The 18,500-nt window shown below is 31.7% G+C and overlaps 1 protein-coding gene across 1 annotated transcript in view; it reads left to right on the forward strand.

The window, feature by feature from the left end:
• Positions 1 to 11,354: 11,354 nt before the first annotated feature.
• LOC126884547 (zinc finger protein 271-like) overlaps positions 11,355 to 18,500 on the forward strand; it is a 29,193-nt gene continuing 22,047 nt past the window's right edge. Inside the window, exons 1-2 of the mRNA XM_050650503.1 lie at positions 11,355 to 11,886; positions 14,931 to 15,050. Of these exons, the coding sequence (XP_050506460.1) occupies positions 11,622 to 11,886; positions 14,931 to 15,050 (385 nt within the window). The 5' untranslated portion in view covers positions 11,355 to 11,621. The remainder of the gene's footprint in view (positions 11,887 to 14,930; positions 15,051 to 18,500) is intronic.

Genomic DNA, 18,500 nt, shown 5'->3' on the forward strand with positions numbered 1-18,500 from the left:
TGGTTAGCTAATCGGGACAGAAAACTGCCTCTTTGGGTCTCTTGCGTTGTCCTCCTCCTCCTAAGTGCCTTCTCTATTGAGGTTGGCGATCAATATGGCAAATTTCTCTCTGTTCTGGGCTTGATGAATTAAGTCATGCCCTGTTGTGTGGGTCCAATCTCTGATGTTTCGGAGCCAAGATTTTTTCTTTCTTCCTATACCCTTTTTAACTTCGATTTTGCCTTCTAATATTACCTGAAGCTACTCAAATTCCCTATTGCGCATTATGTGTCCTAGATATGACGTCTTTCTAATTTTGATTGTATTGACCAGATGAGGACGTGTGTTCATTATTTACAGTACGTCTTCATTTGTAGTTTTGGTGGTCCAGCTTATTCTTAGCATTCTGCGGTACATCCTCATTTCGAATGAATTCAGTTTGTTGACATCATACTGTTTTAGTCATACTGTCCAGGTCTCACAGCCATATAGTAATAGAGACCACACATAACACTTTAGTGTTCTCAATCTTATTGTGACTGATAGCTTGGGGTTACAGAGCATTTTAAGCATGTTCATGAAGCCAGATCTTGCTATTTCAATGCGTCTTCTAATTTTTTTGAGTGGTCTAGCTGACTGTTTAGCTCTGTGCCCAGGTATGTGAAGCTTTGGGAGCTCTGAAGGGTGATACCATTGATTTGTATGTTGGAATGTCAACACGGGAAGTTTTTTTTCCTCGGAAAATTTTACATTTTCATCTCATTTCTAATTCTTGTTCTTCATGTGCCTTGTCCGTTGTGGAAGTTGGCTATCATCATAGCAATTTTAATTTTGTTTACAGCGTGTCTATAACTCGATCGATGTTAGTCCAAACCATTGGCGTAAGTTTTGAAGCCATGAGTGTCTTCTTCTTCAGGGTCCACATTTACTCTCTATTTTACCCTATATTATCAGCTGCAGTATACGATATTTATCATGTCTCATAATATATGACCGAGGTGTTCTCGTTTTCGTTTTTTAATTGTGAAAGATATTTCTTTTTGTTTTCCCATTCGGCGCAATACCTATTCGTTGGTGGTGTGAGTCGTCCAGAATATTTTGAGGATACGTCGGTACACCCACATTTCGAATACATCTAGCCTTTTCGATAATGTTTCCGTTATTGTCCAGCTCTGCTCAATACAACAAGACTGGAAATACATAGCATTTTAGCAGCCATATTTTTAGTGGGACAGATATGTCGCAATGATTGAATATATTTCTCATGTTAAATGTAGCTCTGGTTATACTCTGAATATATTTCGGTTTTTTGATCCCATTTCGAGTTGACGACTGTTCAAAGGTATACATATAATTCTACGTGTTGAATTGGTTTTTTATTTTCAATTGTCTGGCAGGTTTTTGAGTTTTGCTCACTAGTGTCTATTTTTGTTTTATTTATGTTGAAGGTTAAATTCTCTTTTTTCACTCGCTCATTGTAGGTACCCTGTCCATAAGATGCTGAAGTTCATCAATACTGCTAGCAACCACAACTGTATCGTCTGCATATCGGTTTATCTAATTATTACTCCAGTAAATTTCAATATTTTTTTTCACTTACGGAAATTTTTGACATAAATTAATCAATGATTGTACAATATTGTTTTGTCTACAATTTTTTTATTAGGATAATGCCTCAACAAATACTAATGGCCATTGGCATGTGTAATGTGTGTAAAAATGTCGATGTCATCGTCTTTACAAAAAGCTAATTGTATCCGAACAATGCATTATTTGCGTTATTATAAAAATTAAATTTGCCAGAAAGTGAATAAAACTTAAATTGTTTTTAGATACGCCCCACATAACATACTAGAGCTTAGGTTATCTATGTATTATGTCAAAACTAGTATAATCCCCCAGTAAATACTTTCAAGACATTTTGAGCCTCGTTTAACTTTCAACCATTTGTATAACGTCACGGTTTCAAGCATAAAATATGTATATTTGTATTGTTAAGACACTGAGACGTTATACAATCATGATTGAAAGTCAAACAAGGCCCAAAATGTGTACTGAGAGGGGGTGGGGCCACTTTTCTAAACAAAACCGCGTGATTCATCGTATTTCCGTGGTTACAAAACTCGTTTTCAATTGTTTGCAGATTTTCTTAAAATCCGGCAAACGCGCATCTGTCGCCATTTAATACATCACTGCTGCCATCTACTAAATGACACGTGAACTCATCTTCTCATCTATTAAGTGACAGCGGAACTAATTTATCACTAGAAAAATGCCAACTTAATGCTGTAATATGAACAAAATCCCCAGATTGCAGCTTTTAACAATAATTTTTACCTTTAGGTACAGTTAATTTAAAAATTATGTCAGTACGGACAATGAAATTTTGTTTAAAATAAAGCTTTTTGCGTAGTTAATCGTTTCTGATAGTTATTTTCTACCGAAGTTCAAAAATTATTATGCAAAACGAATTTTTACAACAAGTTACTAAGTAAGTTATGACATGGACTCCTTTAAGTACAGTTATAAAAATATACTACTTTCTTTAGAAATTTTAACTAGATACTATTAAAATAGAAAGTCTACAGTTCACGTACATACCCTTAAGTTGAAGATTGGTTTTGAAATAGTGACGGTAACTGTACCTAAAAACTATATAAATTTAAACATTGTGTCATACCACCTTAACGGTAAATGTTGTCGTGCTAAAAATGTTATTATTTCGATAATTCTTTCTAAAACTGTCTTCCACCTTTTTTCTTTCGCGTTCAACTGCTGCTTGATTGACAGAATCTACTGTATGACTTTCTAATAGTAAGTCTTTTTTTAGATCTACATTATATTTTTACAAAAATTAAGTGACTACAACTTTTCTCGTGTTTTTCTAAAAAACATAATAAACGTCTTTCTTGTCGCAAACGTAATAAAGAAAATTAGGTTTTTGAAAATCAGCATTTATATTTTCCTATTTATAAAAGATTATGAGGATACACTGATAATTTTTACAAGATGGTGATTCATTGTCACATTCAATATTGATCAAAATAGTGTACGGGTCACCTTTTTGAAATTATTGTCGGAATAATTTTATATGTAAATTAGTATGTTAAATATTATAAAAAACAAGGGGTGCCTAATATACTCCTGTTCTGACTATAATTAATTAATAATTAAAAAATGATTTTTTTTTATAAATTTGACTGACGTGTTTAACAAAAAAAATTAACACTATCGGTAAGTGCAAAGCCTATAGGATATGTAAAAATAGGGGTGCCTGTAAAAAGCCTGTTCTAAATGGGGGTTGCCTAATTTTTAAAATTTTACAGCGTCTACTAATGAATAATTGAACATGTGTAAAACTTTGTTATTACTAATTTTACGAAAAAAAGTTATTCTTTATAAAAAGTTCTGCATGATGTAAATCCTATGATTCAACCATCAGATGTCAAATTTTGTCAATCTTATACGAGTTATGTCAAAAAATGTTAATTTCGGTCAATAGTGACTTCGGCCTTTCGAAAATTGTTATTATGAAACGGTATTAATAATAAAAAAATATGTATTAGTGCGCAATTACATCATTATAATTAAAAAAAAATTACAAATTTTTCTGAAATTTGATTCTAAACTTCATTTTTATTTCTTACAAGTAGGATAAATCTTTTATCAATTTTGCGAAAAGAAAAGCAATTGTTCATAAAGAACTTTGAATTGTCTAAAACCTAAGGTGCAGCCATCATCAATTTTATAAATATTATACGGGGTATGTCAAAAAACATGAATTTCGCTCGGGAAAAAAGTTATTCAGCATTAAAAATATGTTGCAATATAGAATTATATTCTTAAATTTGGAGTATTCTGAAATATAAAAGTATGAAACAACTATTGAGCGAAATCAATTGGCAAAATTGGCAAAAAAGGAAAATCACTGCCAAAAGCTCGCAATATATGTAGGTACTTATATAATTACAAGTACTATGAAATATCCAATAATTTGGAAATATATTTATATTAGGTTAATTAAAAAAAAAACTGTAAACATTAAATATTGAAATATATTATAATATATTTTTCAATACAAATCCGAAAATCGGTCAGGAATTTAGACATTTTTGACAACTTTTTTGAAAGAAACGTTCGATATTTCCATATATTTAGCTGTTGCCTGGAAACGAAAAATATCTGTAAGGAAATCTTATTTCCTTACTGTAAGGAATAGTATACTGTACAACAAATGAGAAAAAACGACATATTTCTCACCAGCGCAGCCATTTGTTGGCACGAGCCGAGGCACTAGGCGAGGGCCGCAAATCAAGCGAGGAAGAAATATATAATTTTCCCATGTGTTGTACACTGTACTTTTTCTATGGATGCGATTTTGTCAAGAGTTCAAACTTCAAAATTTAAAAGTTTAGGTGCTTTTAGATATATTATATGCATAAATTGAAATAAAATCATCACATTTCCGAGTTACTGTAGCCTTCTTTCTTTAATTGTAATTTCAACTTCCTTCTCTTTACCTATTCTTCTCAGTACTTCATTGTCCGTAACTCTATCTACCCAGGAAACCCTCACAATTCTTCTATAGGTCCACATTTCAAAGGCGTTAAGTCGTCTCATTGTCTCCACATTTAACGTCCATGGTCCATAACTTATGGTTTTGAATAATAAAATTCTTGTACTGAATAAAATATTTTTAATAATTATTTTTTATTTTTTAATTTGAAATTTTTGACAACTGACATTGTTCATTTATATTTACATCCTTGAAAAAGATAAAAAACGTTTCAAGTAAATATGTGTTGCTTTCTGGTTGCATTTTAAAACGACATTTAAATGGTTTATTTATAATGAATAATATATAATATATTTAAATATTTAACGTTTACAGTTTTTTAAATTAATCTAATATAAATAAGTTTCCAAATTATTGGATATTTCCAATCAGTGATTTTCCATTTTTGCCAAGTTTGCCGATTTTGCCAATGAATTTCGCTTAAGAGATTTTTTATACCTTTATATATTTCAGAATATTTCAAATTATAAGGATATTCTTCTATATTTCAACATATATTTAATACCGAATAACTTTTCTCCGGAGCGAAATTCAAATTTTTTTATATACCTCGTATAAAGTATATAAAATTGATGATGGCTGCACCTTAGGTTTTAGACAAGTCAAAGCTATTTATGAGCAATTGCTTTTTTTTTTCGCAAAATTGATAATAAAAGAGTTATCCTACTTGTAAGAAATAAAAATGAAGTTTAGAAATTAGCATAATTTCAGAAAAATTTGCAATTTTTTTTTTAATTATAATGATGTAATTGCTCACTAAAACATATTTTTTGATTATTAATACCGTTTTATAATAACAATTTTCGAAAGGCCGAAGTCACTCTTGGCCGAAATTAACATTTGTTGACATAACTCGTATAAGATTGACAAAATTTTACATCTGATGGTTGAATCATAGGACTTACATCATGCAGAACTTTTTATAAAGAATAACTTTTTTTCGTAAAATTAGTAATAACAAAGTTTTACACATGTTCAATTATTCATTAGTAGACGCTGTAAAATTTTAAAAATTAGGCAACCCCCATTTAGAACAGGCTTTTTACAGGCACCCCTATTTTTACATATCCTATAGGCTTTGCACTTACCGATAGTGTTAATTTTTTTGTTAAACACGTCAGTCAAATTTATAAAAAAAATCATTTTTTAATTACTAATTAATTATAGTCAGAACAGGATTATATCAGGCACCCCTTGTTTTTTATAATGTTTAACATACTAATTTACATATAAAATAATTTTTTTCCATTAAACAGATCGGTACAGTTCGACTTTATATCGTATCCTCTACTATAGTAAAGTAGTAAGCATAGCCTTTGTAAAAAATACTGAAAGTTCACTTGTATGTTTTTGTTATTTGTAGTTTTTTTAAGGACAAAAGGCGCAAGTTTGAGCCTAGCAAGTGTTTGGCTTGCGCCCCTTGGACCTGGCGCCCGGGTGCCTCGCACCCCTTGCACCCCCGGGTTAAGACGGCCCTGTACATACTAATCGAGACTGATACTTAAAATTGCCAATAATTATCAGCTATCAAAATATCTACGTAGTTAAGATTGTTGGTGCGATTAACAATTAAGCACAAATTAAAGCAGTTGGGTATAGGGAATGCTTAAGAAATTAAAAAGTACCATAAAATACCATTTCATTACAATACTAAAATATAATGTGTTCCATTTAAGAAAACTCAAAAAATACACATTCCGAGTTTCGACCCACCCTGTATACTAAAATTCAAAATTTAGCTATACTAGTAATTGGTAACAATAGTAGACCATATTAAAAACCATTTGAACATATAAAGGGATTTTGATGTAAAACTACTACAATTCTACAGGGTGTGAATTTTGTTACGAAATTAATAAAAAAACGTAAATATCTTTTAATCTACCCTGTATAATATTACAAAACCTTATATTTTAAGAAATAAAAAATCGAGGAGAATCCAAAAACGTAAAAATATATAGGGTGTCCCATTTAAAAAAACGAAGTTACAATCAACTTCCGGTATAACCGGAAGTAGCAAAGAGACCAAAATAGTTCACACCTCAAAACCCCTGTATTCCAATTTTCATCATTTTCTTTATTTTAGTTCTCGAGATATTTCTAATAGGCCCTCTATCTGCCTCACCCTATATAAGTACGATAAATTGTAAGAAAACTTATACATTAATTTATTTAAACGTACAATATCATCATTTTGGTAAAAAAAAATAAACAAAAATGGATAAGGCAAGTTTTGATCCGTCAATTTGGATTTGGCAAGTTATGCTACAAAAAAAAAATAAGAATTCCACTGGGTTTATGGAGGAAGTTTTTTTATTGTTGTTTAAAGACATTATTTCAAGCAAAATATAATATATTGTAAACTGTCTTTATCGTCTCCTGTTCTCACTGGCTCATAAAAATTGTCTTCGTCAAAAACTTCTTCAGAATTAGGTTCTATCAATGGTTGCGCTATTCCCTCTAAAACATCTTTAGAGAACTTTAAATTCCCCTTTGTTTTCCATTCCCTTCCAAAATGCTTCTCCAATAAATTGTTTAGGTACATCCGCTAACTTGGCAGGTTTTACTGGTACACCCATTGGAATAACTCCTGGAGAAAGATGCTCCAACTGTTTGCCTTTTTTTTTTTTAAATTGACTTGGGTATTCCAGTGTCCGAGCAATATAAAGGTTCTCCCTGAACCATAACATTTCCACTACGATTTTTTGTTAGCATAAATCTCTTGGCATCGGAAAACTTAAAATGCCAGGAGCCCACGGTTTTTAGAAAATCACCAACAGCAGATTTCCAGTCCATAACGAGACGGTCCAATCTTGCCCTAAATTTCTTACAGTGCCGTGTTCCTTAAATAGGTCCAAATATATTTTAGGATCGATGATGGTCGAAATTTTTTTTTTATTTTTTTCCAATTCGCCCGAACACCGTATCAGGTGGTAAATATGAATGTGCAGGAACAGCAAAAATGATTTCTATAGTTTTAATGTTAGGTGGTGCAACCTTAGAAAAAAAGTAAGGCAACATTACCTATCATTGTTGAATTGAATAAAAATTAAATTGTCAGTTTGGATCACGTGCTTCATGTTTCCAGCATTTTTATAGGCTGCGTGGATCAGGCGAGTTTTGACACGTAAGATGCAGTGGATCAGGCGAGTTTTGCGCTGACAGCAATATTTTGCCGTTGAATATTAATGGGATAAAGCAACATACAGAATACGTAACGAAGAAATAAGAAGAAGGATGCAGGCACACGATACAGCGGTAGACAGGCTCGAGAGAAGAAGCCTAAAATGGTTCGGTCACTTACTTAGAATGGACGACCAACGATGGCCAAAGAAACTCCTGAAATGGAAACCCCCAGGTAGGAAGAAAAGGGGAAGACCAAGACTATCCTGGAATGACACGATAAGGAAGGCCATGGAACACCGAGATTTGGAAGAGGAATATGCCCAGGATAGAAATAGATGGCGGTTAGGTGTGGGGATGCGGCGTCAGCCGATATGACACCCCGTATATATATATATATATATATATATATATATATATATATATATATATATATATATATATATATATATATATATATATATATATATATATATATATATAAAGCAACATTTCTTACGGAAATATTACTGTAAGAGGAGCATATCAACCTTAAGAATACGTTACCATATTAACCTCATTTTTCGTAAAATGTGGATAAGGCGAGTTTTGCTATGAGACGCCTCAAATACGCAGATATTATAGATCGATTCATCTATAAATTAATCATTCATCATAATAATAATTCATCATAAATTAATAATAATATAAAAGTAACATAAAAGCATAATCAAGGATTTCTTCACTTTATATAAAAAGTTACTAATTTAAATACTTTTAAATGTCAAATACTTTGGAAAAGTATTTGTTTTGATAAATACAAATGCCAATTTTGAAAAATATTTGAGGGTCTAGATGCAAAACCAGACATTTCCACTTTTTGGTCAAAATTAGTTGAATACACCTCTGTAATCTGCGTGATTAAAGATCCATATATTATTATTAACAACTTGATAAAGAGCAAAATTGGACAGTTCCTAGTAGTAATTCAATTGTGAAAGAATTGGTTCAGATGCAAAAGTGGACTTTGTTCCTCCAGTTTGAGATAGGGACCAGTAAAGTTGTAAATTGTTTGTTTCAGTTTACTCGGAATGACATAAAGTGGAAATGTCCGGTTTTGAATCTACACCCCTCATTTAAACACCAAGTATATATTTAAATACTCTTATTCTTCATATGTAGGTAATCCACTAATGGATGTTCGCGATCACGTTTGACCATTTTTCTCTATCCCTTGCAGTATGTTTTAGGTCTCCCATGTTTCTACGTTTCTAGTCCTGTAGATTGTTTGACATTACGGAGCCATGACATTTTCTTCCTGCCCATTCCCTTCTACCTTCGATCTTTCCTTCAATTAAGGTTTGCAGAAATTGGTATCTTTTGTTTCTAATTAGGTGCCCCAGGTATGCCGTTTTTCTCTGTTTAATTGTGCATAGCAGTTAACTGCGACAATTGTCGTTCTGTACCAATTCTTTTCAGGATTTCTTTATTTGTTATTCGTGCGGTTAATTTGAAATCTTACACGTAGGTCTCACTGCCACAAGCCTCGAGCCATCATGTTATTGCGTAAGCAAATTGCCTAGAAATAATTCGATCGATTATTGTTGAAAGGAGACAAGTTACATTTTATAAGTTTTGAGAAAACCGTAAAACACTATTTTAAGCTTTTTTGATTATTTGTTTTTGAGTAAACCTAATTATTTATATCTAGGCTGTTTTATCAGGGCCTATTTTACCACTAGGCCCGTAAGGCACCTGCCTCGGGCCCGTATTTGAATGGGGCCCGGAAAGATCACCAAACAAAACATGTTTATTACAATAACATAACAAATTTTCAACATTCTTTCAATTTACGAACAGGCAATGATAAATGATAACCATAAGAGTTATAATTAAGTAGATAGGCGCAAACTTTCGGCTTCAATGCTCTTTAAATGCATTCATTTTTTCGAATTCTCCAAAAAGTAATAAATATTAAAAAAAATTTAGACGCAGAATAAAAGATTACATTATTACCGAGGTAGTTCAGAGAAATAAGGAAAAAAAATATCGTGTTGGTGACACATCCCCCTCCAGGCTGAAACCAAATTTTTCGAGTAATATGGTCATCTATAATAATAACCTATATGTTTCCTGCAGCCGATTTTGATGATATACATAGTTATAAACAAATGAAGATCAAAAAACGGTAAATTTTCGCTTTTTTCGTCTCTTACTAAAAAATTGGGCATTTTAAACAAATTTGAGAGTAATAAGCTCATAAACCGTATAAAAAACTTCAATATGGCGTTCGCTGAATATGTCTATCCTTATTGGTTACTTAGAAAATTGCCAAATAAATAATAAATTTTGAGTTTTTATAAATATTCATAATTTATGTAAAAATTAACTTAGAACCTTCTTATTACATGGAATGCTGAGACTTATGGTGCTTAAATTACACCCTAAATTCCAAATCAATTGGTTAAATAGTTTAAAAGTTATTTAATTTCTTTATCCAAAATTAATTTTTTTTGCAACACTGTAAGTCAGAAAATGATGAAGTTACAGTAATATTTTGGATAGTTTATGAAAGAAGAAAATTTACAGTATTAATCTAATTTAAAAAAAATGACAAAAAATAATTATAGATATTGCAAAATAATTTTGCAAAAACATGTGAATTAAAAAAATGGGGGGGCTAACTCTTTCCCTAAATGTCCTAGAACAATTGTTTTTCTTTCTAAACGTGTACAAAAATTCAGTCTTTCTAAATATGAAAAAATAATTTTTCTACGGGTAACGGTTAAAAAGTTATTCTAATTGTTTATAAGTAAGCAAAAAATGGACATGTTTTTGCAAAATAATTTTACACTGTTTAAAATTATTTTTTGTCATTTATTTTTAATTAAGGTAATAGTATAAATGTTCTTCTTTCATAAACTGTCCGAAGTATTATTGTAACCTCATAATTTTCTGACTTATAGTGTTGCAAAAAAAATGAATTTGGGAAAAATAAATTAAATAACTTTTAAACTATTTGACCAATTGCTTTGAAATTTAAAATATAATTTAAGTACAAGAAGTCTCGGCATTCCGCGTAATAAGAAGATTCTAAGTTAATTTTTACCTAAGTTACGAATATTTATAAAAACTCAATATTTATGATTTATTTTGCAATTTTCTAAGCAACCAATAAGTTTGGACATATTCAGCGAATGCCATATTGAAGTTTTTTATACGATTTATGAGTTTCTTACTCTCAAATTTGTTTAAAGTGGTTAACTTTTTGGTAATAGACGAAAAAAGCGATAATTTACCGTTTTTCGATCTTCATTTGTTTATAACTATGTATATCATCAAAATCGGCTGCAGGAAACATATAGGTTAATAATATAGATGTCCATACTACTCAAAAAATTTAGTTTCGGCCTGGAGGGGGATGTGTCACGAGAAAAACCTTATTTCTCTGGACTAAGGGCCAAATGTCCCTCAGAATAATTAAAAAGTTTTTTTTTTTGAATAAGATATGTATGTAAAATTAAAAATCACACTCAATTTTCTCTTAGTTTTTCACCCCTGTAACTTATTAAAATAAACATTATCTAGTGGCATGATACTATAAATAACATACTTTATTTATAGTATCATGAGTAGTGGGTCAGCCCGATACTTTATCATGGGTCAACCTTTAGCCTTTGGCTTGGCTGTAGATATGTGGACGTAGATATAGTTCAAGCAGTGATATGGGAGGGAGAGTTCAAGAAAGAAGTTTGAGGTTAATTTGATATGTCAAATTTGTTTGACAGTTAAGTTAACAGTCAAAATAAAAATCAATAAAACAAAATAAAAATAGTGAAGGGAGGAAGTAAGGAAGGAAAGCTAGACAAACTATTAGTTTTATTTAACTAAACATATAATACAGTCTGTGATACAGTTCTATTGTTTCTTAGTTTGTAATTTTGTTGTTGTATACAACTCTAAAATGAATTTTAAACAAGAAATACTTGAACATGTTAGTATGCACCAGTCAAAGAAAAATGAAAAAACTGATTTGATGGTTGACAACTACTGTAATAGTAATATTGAGTTGAAGAAGGAACCTCGCTGTGATTTAGATGCAAGTTGTATTTTGGATTCTCTGAATATTAATCCATTTCACCAACCGAAAACTGAAATAGACATTAAGAATATAAAAATTGAGGAAAGTGAAGGTGCATCTATCAAAGAGAAGCAAATACTCAAAGAAGGTATTAAATTATGTTTACATAATATTGTTATTGTAAAAGTAACATTGATTTTATAAGATACAGAAGATGGGTTACACTTTACAATCTGAAATGATAAAGGCAAACCATAATTCTAAAAACCTAGCCTTTAATCGTCCAGTGGGCACGCCCTTTATTTTCACATGAGCGGACACATGTAACTTTAATGTATTTTGGTAAATAATGTTTTCTTTAGCACATTCGCTACCAAGCAACTCGTATATGAGCCACATCCATTTTTCCTATAGACGAATGTCTCACCCATAAGCAGGTATCGCACTGCACATGCCAGCAATTTAAATAGCTATGGTCTATGAGGACGAAACTTAGGTACCCCCTTAGTAACAAACATGTTAAATAAATGTTGGGAAATTGCTACAAGGATATAAAAATATTATATTTTATGATATTTTAAAATAATATTTTTTTTTACAAATATCACAAAAATTACACAATCAACATTCTCATCCTTACAATTATTGTAAAATACCTCAATGACACAATGTTTCTTGCATGTAAATAACTGACAACTACAACACTTCACTAAAACTGAGGATCTCTTCTTCTCTATAGTCTGTCCCACCTTGACATTACAGTATAGAGAACATAGGCAATGCAGTCCTATGAGAGTTTTTAGCGCAGTGATGCCGATTTTATCAAAAAGAATTTGTAATTGAACTGAATTTGTACTATAGTTATTACACATATGAATCCTAAAATTGTAGATTGCCTTTCCAAAACAGTTTTAATTTAATCTCTCTAATGTTCGATTACAAATTCTTTTTGATAAAATCTGCATCACCATGCTAAAAACTCTCATAAGGACTACATTGTCTATGTTCCCTGTACTGTAAAGTCAAGGTGGGACAGACTTGCCACACAATGCAAAGAGGGTTTTTATTTTGTCCTTCTTCAGTAGGTGCAACCTACCATAAGTACTTATATTATGAGTTAAATGTCTGAGGGTTGATCTGAAGATAATAGGCTCTTTCATTAGGCTCAATGCCAAATTTATCAAGAAAACTCTACAATATTTAGGAGCCGTAGCTGGACAGGCCAATTTGTATTATTTGAGCATTTATGCAGCCAATATTTGTATGCTTGAGAAGGCAAACAGTGTTACATTCTCCCTAAAAAAGACTTATGAGATGTAACACATTATTATAATTTCCTTATTTGTATTTATGAATATATTACTTATACAGTAGTAGTGATGTAACGAATGTCATTTTTTGAACATACGCGAATATGAATGCGAATATCTGCTACCGACATTCGCGAATGCAGATGCGAATGCGAATATTTAGTTTTTTCTTTAATTTGTTTCTATTTTTGTAATGTTTCCTAACTTTATAACGAAAATTTAATTGATATTTAGTGTAAATCAATCTGAATCTTAAGCTTTATTACATAAAACCAAATAATAAAAAAAACTGAAGGCTGATAATGTGATTATACAAGGTTAAGTTCTATCTATCTATTGCCCTTCATTTGTCCAAAGTTGAATGTAGCCCCCCCCCTCATTTTTCACTCTTCTCGGTTCAGTGCTAATGCTGTGAATCTGGTCCCTGCGTATGTTTTTAGGTCATCCGACCATCTCGTCTGTGGTCTGCCCCTTCCTCTTTTGTAGTCCCAAGGTCTCCAGTGAGTTATCGCTTCATTCCATCTTCCGTCTCTTTGTCTGCTGTTGTGTCCTCCATATTTCCATTTAAGATTAGCTGCATGTTTGAGGTTAAGTTACCTTTTCTTAATAAAAAATAGATGAGAAATGAATAGATTTTGATTCTTTTAACCTAATATTATCTTAAAATTATTTTTTTTTCTGGTTTTCATATTCGCAAAACATTCGCACAAATTTTGCGAATGCGGATGCGAATGCGAATATGCAAAAACATGCGAATATTCGCGAATGCGAATGCGAATATTCGTTACATCTCTATACAGTAGACTCCCTCTATACTCTATAATGAGAACTGAAATGGCTGACTAATTACCTATTTATAAGGGGATCTTGTTATATCTGACAACAATAATATTAAAATGTTTTGATGCCTCTTCCGTAGTTTATTAGGTGTCGATGGTCAACATGAACAATGGCACTTCGCTATCGTAAATTATAAATTTCCTACAATATTAAATATCAGTCAATAGATAAGCAGAAAGAAGTTTATTACAGGCGGCGGAGTTTATTACAGCACTGGCCTCGATAATAACACAGATGTTGTGCATTTCTATATACACTATACAGGCAGTTGAAGTATTTATTTATAGCCATTACTGCGCTAAAAACAGGTAAAGCAATATATTCTTTGATTTCATTTTTCCTCGTTATAACCAAATACGCCTCATTATAGAGGTATTATAGTTCAATAGGAATTTCATGGGACATCTAGTGTACCTCGTTATAAGCGAAACCTCATAATATCCGTGTTCGTTATAGAGAGAGTCCACTGTATTATAATAAATAAAGACGGCTTATTTATTTTTAATGACTCCTTATTTTTCTGCAACTATTTTCACAAACATCTTATTTCTTTATAAACATTTGTTGACTTACAACGATTGGCTTCTGAGGCAGCGAATTATTAGACTGCATAATTAATTACACATTACAAATAATCGGTTACATCATCACGCCCAAATGGATGACATCACTATTATGGTATACAGTTCAAACAATTATAATTTAAAAATAAAAATCGACCTGTCTTGGGATTTTTCTCTAAAGTGGCTTATTTTCGAAAAAATTAATTTATTCCATAATTTTAACCTTTCTGTATATTATTGATGTAGTACTGCTTAAACTATAAACTTCATGAAATATTTTATATCGGCTGTCTCTATTCCCCACAAGTGCCTTAAAAATGTGTGCCATGAAAGTTCCTAATAGGAATTCACTTATGTCTGCCAGCAATTAAAATTATTTTCATATCGTTTTTGATAAATTTTTAAACATAAAATCCTCCTTTATTAACTAAAAAGAAATATTACTTATTTTTCCTTATTATTTTTGCTTCATTTTATAGATACAGAAATTGAAATTGAAATTATTAAGGAAAATGACGAAACATACCAGACGAATCAGCTGTCTTCATCAATAGATCTTGTTGACATGAAGGTGGAAACAGAAGTAAAAGATTGCTCAGGTGAGACAAATATTAAACTTTAGTACAAAAATACATTTAACTTGTAAGGCCAATTTATAAACTTTCTGTTGGCGCTGGCATTTGTGTTTTTGTTGCAACATGGTCAAATGGGAAACTCATATATCTATTTTGCCTTTGCTATTACAAATGAGGCTGACTATCCCTCCAGGGAGCGACCTCCTTTTAAAAACCAGCTAAATTTAAAAGGGTGATATTGACAAATTGATTGTGAGAGTACTTATTAGTATTTATATATCCTTAGAAGCTTAAACTTATCTGGGTCCCATAGACAGGTTGGCAGGCAGCAGGCGTCTAATTCTACACACGTTGTCATTGGGCACATTTAGACTTTTGGCCAAGACGTTAGGGTGCACTGACACTTTTTTACTGTAACGAACACTTGACCGGTAAGATGACTTGCTTGATGGATTGCAGCTTTACATCGTGTAGAATGATCCTATTGGGGATGTAGAATGGTGCATCAACGATGGCTCACAATACTTTGTTTTGAAATCTTTGCAGGATGTCAATGTTGGAGTTACTGGCAGTTTCCGAAAGTTGTAAACTGTAGGCCACACAGGTTTAAGAATGGCCTTATATAACAGTAATTTGTTGTCCAATGCTAATTTAGATTTTCGTCCAATGATCCAATCTATTTCTCCTATCGTGCTATAACCCAAGTCGGGCCCTGGCCTCCCCCAGCATCCACCTCCAAGTATCTCTGTCCCTGGCTGCTCTTCTCCAATTGTCCACCCTCAATATCTCTTTAGCATCAGTTCTCACTTTGTCTATCCACCTCTTCCTTGGTTTTCCTACTGGCAGACGTCCCACCATAGTTTTGCCACAGTATAAAGAGGGACAGTAGAACCACTCTCCGAAGTGGAAGTAAAATCTTTAGTAGCACATGGCGACCGCGCAGTGTTCCCAGTCGCTTTTGCCCCACTCTCGCATTGCTAGTCGCATAGAAATGTATGGGTTTTAACAGGGAAAACCCGCATCCACCACTGGTGAATTACTAATTGCTTACTGCCGGTATTACTTCTTGAGATCAAAGTGTCGACATGGAAGAGGTTTTACTGTCCCTCTTTATACTGTGGTTTTGCTCCACTAGGTGTTTGCTAGAAGTGTTCTACTAGGTGTTCTTTCATTGACCATTCTTATGAGGTGACCTGCCCAGTGCAATCTTTATATTTTTCCATAATTTGCTATAAAGGGTTCATTGTAATATTGGTATACTAATGAGCCAATACATTTTACTAAATTTAAGGCCTAGCTGTTTTTTTTTGTGAATATATGCTTCATCCAAGTCAGCTGTCACTCCAAATGCAAGAAGAAGAAGAAGAATTTATTAATAAATTAGGTAACCCTAATATACAGTTACAATTGAGATATTTTATAATATGTATATACAATTTAAATTATTTGACAATAGAAAAGTGTTATTAAGATACAATATCCAAGTCACAATAATAAAAATAAAACAAAAAACAAAAAAACACTTAAAATATTCCATTACAATACAAGCATTAAAAATACTACATTACTCAAAATATTACATTAAACTACACGCAGTTAAAAAACACATTTATAAGTCATATGAGACATTAAATACGATTTGCAACATAATTCTTTAAATTTTTCCTATACATGTTAATTGAGGTCTTCAAGTTCCATTGGCAACTTATTGAAATTATCAAAACCTTTATAGAGAAGTGAGTTCATAGCACCTGTAGTATTGGTTCTGCTGATGTAAATATTATTAGAATTTCTCGTAAAATAAGGGTGAATATCTGAATTGTAACTAACAAGATCGAGAAAATATTTAGGTGCCAATCCATGTACAATTCTAAAAATCAATATCATGGTCAAATAAAAAAGACGTTGCGATACAGAAAACCACTGCAAAGTATTCAACATCAATGTGACAGGTGTTAATCTACTTGTACGTAAAATGATCCTCATTCCACGATTCTGTAATTTTTGTAATTTGGCTAGTTGGTTAAGATTTAAAAGATATAAGATGGATGCACAAAAATAAAAATGAGGTTGGATTATCGATTTATATACAGTGATCCTTGACTGAAGTGACAAATTCTTAGAAATTCTTGTAAAGAAATACAATTTTTTTGTGAGTTTTTTACACATATACTCGAGATGCTTGTCGAATGATAGAGTACTATCTAATTGAAAACCAAGATATTTAATTTGTGTCACTAGTTCAATTGGTTCCCCATCAATGTTTAACATTGTATTGTTAGTATTAAGACTCCTGTACTTAACGACGTTCTACACCTTCGTTGCGGGGTATGCCTCTCAGAGGAAAGGAGGGGAAACTTATGTGCAAGCGAAAGTTGGTAACAATGAATTTATAGCAGAATACTCAAATCATATGTTTCAGTATTGAATACTTTATAAAAATAAATTATAATAAATTACGGAAATTACGGAATAAATTACGGAATTAATTATAATAAATAAATAAAAAATAAATGGGACGGTAAACAATCCTCATTTTTTAATATGTTATTCCTTACCAAAAAACCTTTAATTTAAGCACAAATAATTAAAAATCGTAAATTTGGGTCAAAAGTTATTAACTTTTTAAGAATTCCCATAAGAGCCCATGTTAAAACTTAACTTTGACCCTCAATAGTAATTAAACGGCACGGTAAAACAATTTTTAAAAAATCAAGTCTTAGTTTTTTGAAGTAAACTATAACATACTAAAATTTCATGCAAATTCTTAATTCTTTGCCGAAAGTGTAGAACGTCGTTAAATTTAGATGTAACTATCATGGCTTTTGTCTTACTTACGTTTAATTTAAGTTTATTAAGTTTTATGCATGCCGAGATATTTAACATCGTCAGCTTATGGGAGTGAGCAGTTGTTGATTTTTATGAGTGGAATATTTTTCTGCGTAAAGTGAATGCCACTTGTGTAGATTTCGTTTTATTAACCCTGATACGCCATTTCTTTAGTCACTTTTGGTTTTTGTTTGTCTGAAGGTGTCATCAGTGAATGTTGCTACAGTGTAGCATCATCAGGTTTTTGTTCTTGGCAGATCAGCTATATAAAGGAGGAAGAATATAGGTCCCAAATGTTAAAAATGTTTGCCATGGAAGCAATAGGAATAGGGATGTTCACTAATTTTTAAATATAGTTAAATTCAATAGATTATAAGGTACAGTAGAGCGTCGATAATCCGAATCCTGGTAATCCGAACAATCGCTAATCCGAACACAAAAAAAATATAAAATTAAAAAATATTCATGATCACGGACCGAATTTTTGGATTTAATATGACAATATGGGCAAAATATGACCGCGGATTTTTGTTTTGTTTATGCAGAAATACATACAATATATTTGTTTATTATGCAGGTGTTTTATTCCTTGTACCTAACTAAAACGTATGTACATATATGTACTATGTTTATGAGCTTTGTATG

The sequence above is a fragment of the Diabrotica virgifera genome, chromosome 5 (assembly GCF_917563875.1).
Source record: "Diabrotica virgifera virgifera chromosome 5, PGI_DIABVI_V3a".
NCBI lineage: Eukaryota > Metazoa > Arthropoda > Insecta > Coleoptera > Chrysomelidae > Diabrotica > Diabrotica virgifera.